The sequence below is a fragment of the Aulonocara sp. 'chitande type north' Nkhata Bay genome, linkage group LG20 (assembly GCF_057382095.1).
Source record: "Aulonocara sp. 'chitande type north' Nkhata Bay isolate Kocher_YH1m ecotype deep benthic linkage group LG20, A_spYH_male_GT1.1, whole genome shotgun sequence".
Classification (NCBI taxonomy): Eukaryota; Metazoa; Chordata; class Actinopteri; order Cichliformes; family Cichlidae; genus Aulonocara; species Aulonocara sp. 'chitande type north' Nkhata Bay.
Window position 1 is genome coordinate 20,349,781 of NC_141363.1, and position 14,625 is coordinate 20,364,405.

Below are 14,625 nucleotides of genomic sequence, written 5' to 3' on the forward strand. Positions count from 1 at the left end.
CGCACTGATTGATGCTCTATCACACCTGAGCACAGAGAGAGCTGAATGTCACCATGTGGTTCTAAAATAACTGAACACACTTTTATTCAGTTTTAGAAAGTGGCTCGCTGAGGCCGGCTCCTCCTGTTTATTCAATAAAAATGTTTTGAACACGTATTTCAGTCGGTTTCAGAGCAGTTAAACCAACATTTTCATGGACAGGTAAAAAAAAACAGCAACACAAGCAAAATTTAAAAACATTTTTTTCAGATTGTAAAAAATCCAAAATGTTCTCTGCAGCATAACAGAGCAGATTTGCTGCAGAGTTAATGCTGAATTTGTCTTTTATTAAATTAATTAAAATGTCATGTTTTCCCTCATGTGTGCTATTACTGTTGACGTGTCCTTGAGCAAGATATAAAAAATGGCCCCCAGTGCGTCCATTAATGTGTGAATACGTCACACAGCTCATAGGAGGAGCAGAAACTGCCTCACTGTAGGAGCCAGCCTCCAGTGGTCATCGAGGGAACTGCAGGTTTTGGTTTTCCACAGCATTTTAAGCTCTGACGGTTGCTGCTTGATTTTATATTCCAGGTTAACTCATCAAAACCAGCCATGGAAAAAGAAAAAGAAAATAATTGTGGCCTATTGAACATTAAAACAGACAAAAGAATTCATTTAATCGTCTCCACATCCTCTGATATTCTCCTAATCTGCTCTTAATTTGCTGCACGGCCTCATTAAGCCCCTCTGAGTTCTTCATTCTGTCTTATTCATATATTTTTCTACTTATTAAAAGAAGTCATTTCCTTGATAACATCTTGAACGTGATCATAATTAATGTATTTCTTTTTGAACAAATTCATCACATGACATCTTTCAGCTCCTCGCTGTTTCCATATATTCGATGAGTTCTATTTTCATCTGTGTTGCTCTTTCTTCAGCTCGGTGAAGACAGTTGGTGCTCTGGCTTTCGTCTCAGCTGTCCTCTGAAACCAGCAACAGCACAGCGGGACCTGGAGACGCCGTGGACTGAATGTGTGGATGTTTCAGTGGCGCTTTCATGCTGCCGTCGTCTCGCAGAAAGACTCACATCATCGATTTGACCGGTTGTGTCCACCCTGCTGTGAGAGGGAGGCTACATTAACTGATCAGCAGGGACCACGAGAGGCCGGAGGAGGTCAAACTGGTCAATAGCTTCGACCTCTCCCTCTCTGTCACAAGGAATTTTAATTTACATCACATTCACTGGGCCTGACGGTGTGTGCAGAGGAAAGGTCACCGTTTGATTCCAATCAAGAGCTGAGAGATGTGCTCAGAAATATGATCGCACATTTTTGAACACTTAAACTGCTTACTGCAGTTTAAGCACTGTAGATTAAAAAGAAAAGAAATAACTGCAGCAACACAAAAGTTGGAAAAAACATTGACTGTATATAAAAGACGGCATGGCCATAGCAACGTCCACATTTGAAGCATTTGAAGCAGAGGGAACAGAATTTATTCCATTTGACGGACTAGTTACACAATATGGGATCAACAAGACAAGATTTTTAGAATATCAACAAATTAAATCCATAGTAAAAAAAAAATTTAACCTCAGTCAAGTTGAATTACAAACACCACCAAGTGCGGCACATTTTCTTACTCTTAAATCCCCCAAATTATTATCTAAAATATACAGAACACTTTCTAAATTAGATGAATCAATATCCCTTCCTATTGCAAAGTGGGAAGCAGATCTATCAGTCAGCTTAGACCAAAACTTCTGGTCTCAGATTTGCTTAAAAACCTTTAAATTAATTAAAAATCCCAGTCTGCAATTAATACAATACAAAATATTACATAGAGTGCACTATACAGGTCATCGGATGTTCAAGATGGGCTTTTCGTCTACCAACAACTGCTCACACTGCCAAACCAATTCACCGGACAATTATATCCACGCTCTTTGGTTCTGTCCACCAGTTCAGAAGTTTTGGCGCGAGATATGTGAAGACTTATCGAAGTGTCTGAAATGTAACATTCCAACTTCCCCCTTAGTGTGTTTGTTGGGCAGCTTAGATAATGTCACTTCAGAAAAGAATATAGCCCATATGATCTTCACTGCCCTATGCATAGCCAAGAAAACAGTCCTCATGAACTGGAAAAATAAAAATAATCTTAATTCTAACCAATATAGAAATTATCTATTAGATTACATTAGTCTTGATACAGCCTCTGCCACCACATCAGATCAATTGCTCTGGGCTCCTTTTATCAGCTCCATCACCTAGTGGGGGTGGGGGGTCATAGTTTGGTCCCGCCTTCACTGTTGTGATTGGTGTGGGGGTAGGGACAGGCTTAGGGCGTCGGGGGGTTCCCCGGAGGCATCTTCCTTGGGGGGCTCAACCCGGGGTAGCGGTCATGTCCGGTTAGGGGCTCTGTTGGCTCTCAGGTGACTGTTTCCTCGCGGCTGCGTGCAGCGGGGCTAGGGGAGGGTCTGTGCTGACGGACGTGGGTTACTGACCTGGTAGCCTGGCTGGCCCTGGGTGGGTCCGGGATGGGCGTGGGGTTCTGGGGGCGCTCCGTCTCTGGGCGGGGGCCCGGGCCGGGCCTCGGGGGCTTGGGTCCTGGTTGGTGTGTTGCCGGGGTTGTGGGCGGGTGGGTGCATGGGGGCCCAGCCCTGGAGCAGGGTGCCGCCGGTGCGTCGAGCCACCTGGGGGGCTCTTCAACTGGTGGGGGAGGTTGTCACACCTTGCAGGAGCTTTCCTCTCTTCAGGAACTCTCTGCAGGAGGGGGAGATACAGGAGAGGTGGAGGAAGATCTCAGCCTGGGTGTTTATTGTCTTATGTGGTCTGGAAGATGAGTGGATGGTGGGGTGGGTGCAGTTTTCTCTGTGGTGGGGTTGGGTGGACTGTCCCGGGCTCTGTGGGGCCGGGGGGCGCTGCTGCACTGGGCCCCGGTCTGGATGGGCCTGGGCCCCCTTTGGGTCGCGGAGTATGGGGGTGCCTACTGGGGTCAGCGGGGGAGCTGGCCCCAGGGAGGGGTTACCTGCCCCTCCCTTCCTTCCCTCCCCATCTCCAGCTGCCTCCCTCTTCCCGCTCCACCACAACCACCCACACATGCAGGACCTTGGAGTAGGGGTATGTCACCAGGGTGCAGAGGAGGCTACCCCCCCCCCCCCCCCCCTCTGTCCCCTTCTGGCTGCCTCTGCCTCAATTTTATCCCACAACTTAGACATTCACATTATTCACACTCTCATTACACATACATATAGGATCTTGGGGGTGGGCACGATACACGGAGTCCAAAGTACCATCAGGGTGTACACCCCACCCCTGGCATCGTTGCCCACCTCTCAATTTTAAACACACTTAGACATTGAGGGCTAGCAGGAGGGACCATGCGCTTACCTGCTGCAGGTAGCTCCAAGCCCTCCTGGGTTTTAAATGCACCTTAGAACACACATGCATCAACACTACAATGAGCGGGTGGAGGGAGGTTCGGAGTCTTCTCCCACCCCCGTTCTCTGCGACCTGCTGGAGCAGGGGGGCTAGGACTAGGAGGAGGAGTTGGCCGTCCGACTGCGGTCTGGAGTGTGGGGCCTCCCTGCTGCTGCGGAGTCGGGGCGGTCTGCCTCTCCCCACCGCAGGGAAAAGGGTAACACCACCTGGGTCTGGGTGCAGTTCCCCCCTCCAGGGGCAAGGGTACCTAGACCCGGTTTGTAGAGTACGCCTGGGGAGTGTGATCGTGTGTACAGCGTCTGTTTATGTCTGTCTCCACGTTGGTTGAGTGTGGAGTGAGTGCATATGAGAGCATGGGGGGGGGGGGGATGGATGTTTGTATCTGTGTGTGCCTGTATGTCTGTGTCTATATGTCAGGTTGGGTATCAGACGCCACCTCTCTGGGGACACCTCAGGCCCTCCAAGGTTTGGAGGCCTATCTCCGCCCACCACCACTTCCCCTGCCAGTGGCGGACTCCCTCAGACATCGGTGCGTTGGTGGTTCTTTGTGTCTGGGGGTGGGCGTCCAGGTACACACCGGCTCACTCCTTGGCGGCCGCTTATCGGGGCCTGGAGCCTGGGGCTCGCTCGGGCCCCTTCGGGGGTTGGGGTGCCCCCGGCCTCTCGGCCTGGGGCTCGGTCACTCAGGCACAGCTGGCGGCCGGCGGAGCTCACGGGCGCGTCACTGCAACTCCCCCTGACTTCTGCTCCGCGGCTGCTGAGTGAGCCCTCATCTGGGACTCTCCTCAGCTCTTACTGGAACAGTGGCGCGGCTGCCCCTCTGTTGGTCTTCCTTGGTCTCTTGTGTTCTGGGGGCCTCTGGATGTCTGGAGTTTTGATCTCCTCCATACCCGCTTCACACCCCGGAGGACGGGGCAGTGGCCCCCCCCCCCACACTCCCTAGCAGATCGTTACATGGAGAAACCTTTGGAATACAAGCGCGCTGATCCACACAGGTATGCACACGGGTGTTCACTGCTCGTAGACCCAAATTACACCTTTCTTGGCTGCTACTTCGAAGCACATCTGTCCTGCGTGCTGCACAACAACATTGAATATTTAGTATTTACTGCTGTTTACACTTAGCTAGATTAATGCGATGGTGTTGTGTTTAGTATGTTGTTTTGTTTTTTTGCTTGTTTTCTATTCTTCCCTCAACAGGTGATCCAGGAGATTCTTATTTTTTTTCTCCCCCCCTTTCTCACTGTCCCTCTCCCCTTCTGTTTTTCCTTTCCTTCCTCTTTCTTTCTCCCTTTCCTGTCCCTCACTCATGTCTGTCCCGTCTGTAACATCTGAAAATAAAATATAATAAATAATAAAAACAAAGATCGACCAAATGGACCAATACGGCAATGCCACGATGATCCATTTGGCAAAGTAAATCCATTGGGTATCCTTGTTGGTCTTCAGACAACAATTCTGACGGCTAAAGAACCAAATGGGACAGGCAAAAAAAAAAAAAAAAAAAAAGTTGGAAAAAACATTGACTGTATATAAAAGACGGCATGGCCATAGCAACGTCCACATTTGAAGCATTTTAATTTTTTGGATGATGCATGGATCAGAGACCACTTTCAATTTCGTTGTACCTGTGACAATGACAATAAAGACATTCTATTTTATTCTATTCTATTTTGACTGCAAATGTCTTTATTTTTGGAGCCAAATCCTTTGCAGAGGTCTGGTGAGGTGAGGTGAGGCCTCAGCAGACTGCCAGCTGCTACTCCCGCCTATGTCGAACCTTGAGTCAATAAAGAGTTACACAGAGGGTAAAGAACATAAAGAGATGTACAGTTGTACTTTTTTGTGGCAGGCTGTAAACATGTTTATTTCTGATGAACGTTTTAACATGGACGTCTGTGGGGACTGACTCACTTCTAGATTCAACCTCGAGTGGCCATTAGAGGAACTGCACCTCCATTTTCAGGCAACTGTAAAAAAAATCACTTCAGAGATGTGAGGACAATTTAAAAAATCAAGTTTATTGTTTATAAAAGAACCTTTTGCCTTTTATACTTTCAGCACTGCAGCTGATGACTGGAAGTCACAATATATGCACACACACACACACACACACACACACACACTCGTTTTCACATCGTAGTGAGGACATTAATTGAAATAATGTTTTCTCTTGCAGCTTAACCAAACCATCAAACATGAACTAACGCTGAGCCTAAACCTAACCATAGCCTAACTGTGACCCTGACACTAAAACCACACTTTGAGCCTCAAACATGTCTGTAAACTCATGGGGAGTGACTGTTGGTCCCCACAAGTATAGTGGCATGGCAAACTTTCTGTCCTCACAAAGATGTCTAAACACGTACACACACCTCTGAACCTGGACTGCTTTTTCAGCAAGCAGTACGGCAGAGCAGAGTCTGTGTAATCACTGTGAGAGCTGTGAGGATAATGAAGTTTTAAAAGGCAGCGAAGAGAATTATTTTGAAATTATCTTGGAATCCGTCATTTGAAGCATTTGTCAAAATCTGTGGAGATCTACTGATAATAATCTCTTTTATGGATCTACAAGGCTAAGAAATCTCCTCTGTGTTCGTCCGACCATAAACATGAGCTGGATAAACCTCCCTCACAGGTACACCGTCCTCCATCACTGCTCGTGCAAAACATCCTGACTGAGCTGAAACTGTAAATGAACTGTCAGTGAAACAGGTTAAAAATAACTGTCTTTTTTATCCATTGTTTCTTTTTAGTTTCATGAAATGTAAATTTCATATTAAAGCTGTTAAAGGTTATGAAAATGACCAAAAATGATAAGAGTCACGTTATGAGCTCCACGTGTAATGTAAGCACTGCCATCTGCTGGTGAAATGAGCACACTGCTACTGACCTGACCTGTTTGAGTTATTCCAGCAAAATAAATGACGCTACTGTCAACCATTCATGCCTGTGTATGACCATTTCTGCCTCTGCTAATCTTTTTCCACTAAACCTGTTTCACATGTTCTATTTTTGCCTGTTTATAAACAGCTTTTCTTATATTTCATATGAGGAAGCACTGAGCTGCACGTTTTCACCTTTTGCTGTCTTCATTGAAGTTGCTGCTATTTTCATGCAATCTGCTGTGAGACGAGTGAGAAATGTCTCCCTTTCCTTTCTCCTCTGCATCAGGTTTGCATCACAGCTGAATAAGTTTGATCCAAAATAGTTTTTATCTGTTTGGCTTTATTTTCTGAGCCTTCACGAGCTAATGAGGGGTGAGGTTCGTCTACGGAAATGGCTCCTGACGCCGGGGCAGCCATAAGCACGCCCGTGCACACATCCTCCCTGCACCGAGAAACCAAACGGACTCATTTTAAAGTGATCCGTCTGACGCACTGAAAGTTTTCTCAGCTTCGTAACTGGACTCTGAGTCGTAATCCTGCTCTTTAAGCAGAGAGTGAATGAACAGATAGCAGAACAGAACCAGCACCGTCATTCCCATCAAAGCTATTCCCACGAAGATGCCGACCAGTCCTGCGGTTGACGTCTCAGGTTGGGTCAGGTCCCCTGCTGCTGTAGAAAGACCCAGCATGTCATTCATGGTCATTTTAAAACTCCATTAAGAAACACGTTTGATTTTAAAGACGCTGCATTGTTAAACATGTTTGAAAGGTTTTACCGAACAGATTTACCGGTGACGTTGAGCCGGCAGCTGTCAGAGCCGTAGCCGTGATCCGTGCTCACTTTGCACACATACAGACCTGAGTCGTGAGTCGTCAGGCCAGACAGCTGAAGCGCGATTCGTCCTTCTGCGAGGGCATCGCTGTCGCTCCAGACTCGCCCTGCAAACCGTTTATCCTGAAGCTCTGAGACCTCGACGCCATCCTGCACACGATACAGGACTGAGAGCTCCTGATCGGCTATCAGGTCACAGAAGACAGAAAGCAGACTGGGCGAGCTGTTCGTTCTGGTGGTGAAGTTCCACTCCAGAGTGATGCTGTCGTTCTCCTCCGCCTGATGGAAGCTCTGTGACACCGTCACGATCAGCGATCCTGTGGAGGAGACACAACCAGAGGAGCCCACGCTGAGAACAGAAAAAAGCTTAAAGCAGTCGAATCAGTGAGTGAGGTTCTGTAAATGATGGATGATGAAGAGAAGGTTCAGACCAACCACAGACACAGGGCAGGAGGATGATGGGCAGCAGGACTCTGTCGATCATCTTCCTGTAGGAGGAGACAGAGATGAAGCAGCAGGAACACATGAAACCCAGACAACCTCTCCTCACTCAGTCCCTCAGAGCAGAGGGCCCGCTTGTGGGGGCCAAATGCATATAAATTATATCTACAGCAGAAGAATAAAAACTGCGAAATGGGGCAAAGAAAATGTTTGTTTTTTTCACAGTAGGTAAAATGTTAAATTAATTAATAAACATCACAATAATAAGTTTAGTTTATTAGCAAGATTCCTGTTAGGAATATTTTCTGAGTTACGGACTCCCGAGTTTAGGCTCAAGAGCTCGGGAGTCCAAACATATCTGCCATTTTTGAGGCTTCGTAACCTCAGATGTAGAACAGCTCAGCATCAGAACCGAAGGACAGAATCACGTTTTTTCATGAATGTTTTTATCTATAAGCAGCTGTGAGCATCAGTTTTCTGAATGAAAATGTTCTGAACAAATTCATTTAGTTTTTTAAGAAGTAAGTTTTAATAACTGTTTGTACATTTTTAACTTGTTTTTGGATTTGAAAAAATATATAAAAGCAGCAATTACTGGCATTAAACTTTCTATCATATAAAATATGTGCATTTATAAATATGAGTTTGGTAACTTGAGGGTTACATACTACGTTCTACTCGACTCTCACAGTAACACAACTAAAACTGCTGTGACTGATGGATTTCACAGCTGATGTAACAGGTTACTTCCTGAATAAGGTTCAGCAGGGAGGGGGAAATAAGAAATCAAGAAAACAACAGACAGACAGGAGCGCTTCAGTCTGCTTATGTCTTTCACTCCATAATCATGCAGATTACATAAACCATCATCAGTTAGACCGCTTCCACAGAATAGTGTCAGTTCTTATACGTTACCTTGTGTGTCTTCTGGGAACAGACCGACTCACTCTGCACAGACGCTACAACAAACCGCTGCCTCCTCCTGTCTGTTATTTCAAACCTACCCAGCAACTATTTGGTTCACCCAACTCCTGTTTCTCCTCTTCCCCACTGCTTCACTGCGCGTGTGTGCATGTGTGCATGTGTGTGTGTGTGTGTGTGTGAGTTCGGGGTCAGAGCTCTGATTACTGGTGGAGCAGATTCACTCCCACTTCTATTCCTGGTCTGAGGCTTGCTGTCCTTTGGCCTCTTTGGGCCTCGGTCAAAAAGGGTGGGGTGTTGCCCCCTCCCTACAGCTGCCTTCTCCGCTTCGTCTTCCCCTCCTTATTTCTTTGCTGGGGTGTGCACGTGGCTTTGGTTCTGCAGTCCTGTTTAAAGTACACACACTCACACACACACTCTGTTTTTCCTCATTCCTGTGCTTTTTGTTTTTGAGAAAGTTTTCTTAGAGTTGGCGATGAAGTTTTCTTTTATTTGCAAAAGTTCTGATTAAGTATGTTTTGTTTCCTTCACTCCTTCATTTTGACTCTGATGTATTTGGATAAACCGTTTATTTAATGTGCAGCTCAAAATGTTGTCCCCTAGAGGGCAGCACATCACAACTGAGGCTACTTCACACACTCCTGTGTGAGATGGGGTGGTGAGGAGATCGATGTACAAATAATGTACAAGTACTGAGGTTTTTTTAAAATAAAACTATATTTGAAGTTTGTGTCCAGAATACAAAACTATCGATGTAATCAATATTCAAAAATCAAACAACAGAACATCAAACATTTATACTGTAAAGTGTTATTAGGAACAATATTTTATTATTTTATTTATTTTATTTTATTATTTTTTATTATTTTTATTTTATTTTATTATTTTATATTTGCAGGTAAGCTAGCATAAGCTAATCTTATCAACAACAACAAAAAGCCTGGAGTTGATTTCATTCGGTCAGTGACGACCGTCTCTTTTGGCCAACCAGCTGTACAAGACAAAAAGAAAGAAATAAAAATTGCCTTTTGGATTGGTTGCTGGTTGCTAGCTGCCGTGTTTTATCAAAATTTCATTCTAGAGTGGATAACATCAGATAATTGTTGCACTCTTCAGCTGCCCTTTCTTCATCGCACCTTTCAGCAGCTGCAGTAGTCGACCAACTTCCCTTCATGCTGCCTTGATCTTGGCTTCTAGTCTCCTTCTCCTGCTCATGTATATGAGAGCCGAGCATCTCAACGATGATCAGCTGGGTGCTTTCAGTTATGGTCACACGCACGCACACGCACACACACGCACACACACACAGGTATATATACATTTAGCATAAAAATGAGAGTTAAAAATTCTTTGGGGTTTTGTTTCATTCTGAACTTTTAATAAAGAATCATTCAGGGGACTGAAACCTGAAAAGCGTTTTCCTCTAACCGTGTTGAAGTGCTGGATCTCTATTATTACCATTGTATAGCATATCTGCTGTGCATCTTGCCTCAGATGTCGAGTGTGATCACACTGTGTTGCTCTCCCACACAGCCTGCAGATCTGCAGCCTACACACTGATCAGGGTTCAGAGGTGGGTCTGTATTAGCAAACAGTAGAGAAGTGACGGACCAGCAGCAACTTATCTGAAAGCACGGAGGGCAGGCGAGGACGCCTCGGCCTCCGCACACACAGAGGCATGTTCACATGTACAGTACAGGTGTGCGGGGATGAAGCTACAAGCTTTTATACAACATATTTAACCTTGAAACATTTGCAGTGTGAAGTGTTGTATGTTTTATGATGGACTGTGGCTCAGAATACTAAACCTTAACAAACCTTAACAAAAGAAAATGTTGCGTGTGTGACCTTGAGGTCTTTCATGGCCTCACAGTTCACAGAATCTGGGCTCTGTGTAGGCGGATTTCAGTTCTTTGGACTTGGACTTCACCGAGCCTCGAGTTTTAAACAGAATTATCATCAGTGTGCTTTTGGACCAAAGAGTGTTTGGGTTACCATTCATGTACTACTTGGCAATAGATTGGGCCTGCACCACAATCAGAGATTAAGGTGTTACCCTGTTTTCTTTAGATTTCTGGACTCACAAAGCTGACTTCTAAAGAGCAGATTATCATGAAGGTTTATGGTGCATGGCTGACCTGCTTCACAGGTTCAGGTAATACAGTGACAGAAGTCTTCAGACCAGGCACGAAGCAAACTTGTTGGACACAGACAGTTTTTGTAGTTTTACTTTGTACATCCTCACGGGGAGTTTCAAATGTTACAGTCGAGACGGGAATGACCAGAATGTGCTGTTTGCATCAGATTCTCCGTGACCGTCTCAGCAACAGCGTGATACGTAGCCAATGTCACCAGCAGCCCTCGATGGAAGAGCTGATCCAGAAGCGACGACTGCAATGGTTTGGCCACGTCTGCCACATGAGTAACCATCGCCTGCTATGCTACCTTCTGATGCAGCAGCGCCCCGCCCACTGGAGAATCAAGTGCGATGTGCCCAAGAAGACTTGGATCGAGCAAACTGAAGACTATCTTAAACAACGATGTCTAACCCTCGAGCAAGCAAAGGTCAAGGCCAGAGATCACAAGGCCTGGAAGTGCATCGCTGACCAAGACAGAAACCCTACGGGACCCACAGTCACGACCAGCAGTTGGGGACAAAAGAAGAAGAAGAAAAGATGTCTAACAGACTGTAAACATCTTAATTTCTGCTGCAATGATGGCTGTTTGAACAGGGAGTCTGTGGGGACTGACTCAGTGTTGACTGGTAGGAGGAGCTTGGATTGTGTTACAGGTCGGCTCAGAAAGCTGCTTATTCAAAAACCTCTTTAAGTAACCAATCCAAGTTTTTTAGGACTGAAAAAATCACAAAAAATGTGCTGATGTGACAAAAGGTTGAAAATATTTAGAGCTGTAGTAGCTGTTCTTCTGTACGGACGGTGTATATGTACACACACGATATACACAGCTTCATTTGACATTCGCCCACGGAGTCAACCGTGCAAACATCAATCTGTACAGAAATGCATGTATACACTGAAGCTAGCCGCGGGGATAATCACAGCTCTGATGCTCCTTTGCTGCCTCTTCAAGACACTGCACACGCAAACACTGTAACGTATAAGCACATTACACACCTACACACACAACAACATAACTGTATAAATCATGGCATTACAATCCACGCACACACCTCATCCTCCCACTGATCACTCCAACTAATTATACTTTGCTGAACTCTCTGCTGTTATAAATATGTGCAGAGGAGGACAGAGAGCAGCGCCGAGTTTCTGAGGGATGAAACTGATAATGATTGTTGTTATAATAATAATGAAGCTCCTTTGAGTTCATAGTAAGCCTAGCTGGTATTCATATAAAATATATAGTAGTAGGCAAAGCTTTTGACAGGCATTCATTTCATCACAGTAAAAAAACACTTTCAGACTGATCTGAGTAACGATTTAATGTCGAGTCTTACAGAATATCTGATGTTTATCAGCGTCAGTCACCGCGACGCTGAGCTAAGCACCACCATGAGCACCGGCTGTTGTAAAGAGTCATCATGTATGAATGTTTACAGGCTGTTGTAACACTTTACACTGGGAATGTGAATCATAGCTATCTCCATAGGAGCAAAGGGAAAAGCTTTTGACTTTAAGAAATAAGTCATGAGACTGAGAGAAGACGCTGGTGTTTCTGTGAGACACAGCCAAGAGTGAAAGTGGACCATTGATTCCACATTTCAAAGCCTCGACTTTAGCGCTGCGGCCCGCCGCTCGTTGGTTTGAGACCGTGATTGGATGAGAGGACGTCAGGTTCCCGGTGTTTGCTGCTGATGCTTCTAGTTTTTGTGCTGGGCTAGTTTGGCTCGTACTGGTCCTCGCTTCAGTTAAATACGCAGATACAAGAAAGATACCAATCTTGTGCTGTTTTTCTTCCCACTAGAATGTGATAATTCACAAAATGCTACTGTTATCAATCTTTTGTAAAATATGAAACGTTTGCTGGTAGAACTCCTGCAGGTCTTTGTTCAAACACCACTATGATGCCACACGTGTGCGCTCTCAGAGGACAGACTGTAGATTTACTGTTGGAGAAGCTGCAGCTCTACAGAAGTCAGATTCTTTTTTTAACTTGTTTTCTCTGCGCTGACCTTGAAAACAATTTTGGAAACATGGAAACATGCAGTAAGGCTGGATCTCGGTTTGGTCCGTGTGCTCAAATCTATCGATTCCCATAGAGAAATATGTTCTTTCCAATCAGCTTTTACAGAGAGAGTAGGAGGGAGGCAGAGCAGAACACAGAGGAGGAGGAGGGTTATGAAAAGATCCAAACATGGAGGATGGAAGAGCAAAATTATGGTGAGGTGAACGGTTGTAACAACTCGTTACAGAAGAAAACAAATGTTTGCTTGTTTCCATCCAGACTACAGAGTTTCATATTGATGTTTCAGTTGGATTATTGGTTACAGTTACCCCTTTGGTGGAAAAACACATCTGGGGGCATTCTGTAAAAGAATACAAATCTTAATCTTGATGTTTTCTATTATACGTTACTGTAGCTGCACAGAAGTCATGTATGATGGTTATTAGTATTTGGCAGCAGGATATAGCTATGCACTCTACCTCAAAGACAAATGGTGATGCAATATGATATTAAACCTTAAGATGTTTAAATATTAGCATTTATTTGTGACACCAACAGTGCACCACTAAAATGCTTTCTGTGCATTAAAAAACAATGTAGACCGAATGGTAGCATGGGTGATGGAACACACCAATAGGAGGTAGAGGGGCCGGAAGCTGAGCAGGAAGGGGCTGCAGCAGGTGCAGCAGCAGAGGTGCATGCAGGACTGATTAATCGAGCCATCAGAGAGTGTCACAAAGACAAGAGGTCTCACTCTGGTGCATTTTCACCCCCTCCTGGTTCTTAATGTTCAGCTTTGTGAGATTTTGTCCAACACAGAAAAGGTCTCAGAAGTTCAAAACATGAAGGGCTGACATGCTGGTGCCACAGTCTACGCCCTGCTGACAGCTCTAAATAAATGTTGCAACTGAGTTAAACTCAATGACTTTCAAAGGATGTCTGTGTTTGGCAAAGGACAAAAGTATTGTGTTGTCCTCCAAGTGTGCATGTCCCTGTAGGTCTAACATCACGTGAAAATTATTGATTGACCGACACCAGCTATATTACCATGGTAACCCAGCCATTCAGTAATTTAATCAGCTGTGTTGGATCAAGGACACATGTAAAACCTGCAGGACAGCGTGCTCGAGGCCTGGAGTTGGACCCCCTGTGTTAGTGGATGTGAGGACAATCAAAGCAGCCAGTCAGCCAAAGCTGAAGCATTCCCTGCATTCAGTATGAGCCATTAAAAAAACCTCAGGTGCAGTTTAACACGAGTCTGTGGAGACGGACTCAGTTTGGAGTCAACCTCAAGCAGCCATCACAGGAACTGCAGGCGCGCGCGCGCCTCCGCCTTATCTTAATGCTTCCGCCTGCTTTTACGGACAGAGTGGTGCATCCTGTTGGATGTGGAGGATCTTTTGCTCCGTCTGCGGCCACAGCTCCCAGCAGCGGATCGCGGTGACAGAGAGTGTGTGTCTGTGTGTGTGAGATGGGGATTATTCTCATTTCACAGCAGAGGACAGAGGACGAGGTGAGTTATTCCCAAGTCCTTCATGAACCTTTGCGTAAAGGCGAGTGTGTGTGTGTGTGTGTGTGTGTGTGTGTGTGTGTGTGTGTGTGTGTGTGTGTGTGTAACGGCTGTGATGGACCGTGCGCGCGCGCGCGTATTTTCTGCCGTGTATGAATAACCGCAGACACCAGAGAGCGTCAACTTTTCATTTTGGTGATTTATTAAAAACAGTTTTGTCAGCTCTGCTGTCACGTTTGAGCGCTCGTGCTGTCATCGTTAATTAGCGCTGGCGGTTAATTGGCTTTCCTGTCACATAGCGTGAAAACAGCGCGCGCAGAATGAGACCATAACCGAAAACATTGTCCTGATCTCCGCGGAGACGCTCAGAATCTGCGATCCGCTGTATCGATCCTCTGAATCATGTCAGCAGCCTGTAGGCCTGAATCAGCCTGTACACGAGTCCAGTGAAATCCTCACCGTGAT

General features: G+C 45.5%; 2 protein-coding genes across 5 annotated transcripts in view; one reads left to right on the forward strand and one right to left on the reverse strand.

Moving 5' to 3' along the window:
• Window positions 1–5,425: 5,425 nt before the first annotated feature.
• On the reverse strand, window positions 5,426–8,638 carry LOC147305504 (uncharacterized). 2 transcript variants are annotated; one of them, XM_086277290.1, is made up of 4 exons: window positions 8,502–8,638; window positions 7,581–7,633; window positions 7,103–7,462; window positions 5,426–6,980 (listed from the first exon to the last, which is right to left on the reverse strand). In XM_086277290.1, the coding sequence occupies exons 2-4, from the start codon at window positions 7,627–7,629 to the stop codon at window positions 6,784–6,786; spliced, it is 606 nt and encodes a 201-aa protein (XP_086133416.1). In that variant the 5' UTR covers window positions 7,630–7,633; window positions 8,502–8,638; the 3' UTR covers window positions 5,426–6,783. The 2 variants fall into 2 exon arrangements, with proteins under 2 accessions (XP_086133416.1, XP_086133415.1); XM_086277289.1 differs by having other exon boundaries at window positions 5,426–6,983.
• Window positions 8,639–13,816: 5,178 nt separating this feature from the next.
• Window positions 13,817–14,625, forward strand: part of LOC147305505 (IQ motif and SEC7 domain-containing protein 1-like) — a 183,376-nt gene continuing 182,567 nt past the window's right edge. For 2 of the 3 annotated variants that reach the window (XM_086276537.1, XM_086276538.1), the window contains exon 1: window positions 13,817–14,163. The gene's annotated coding sequence lies outside the window, so the exon portion shown is untranslated. The remainder of the gene's footprint in view (window positions 14,164–14,625) is intronic. The other variant, XM_086276539.1, reaches the window with a different exon arrangement.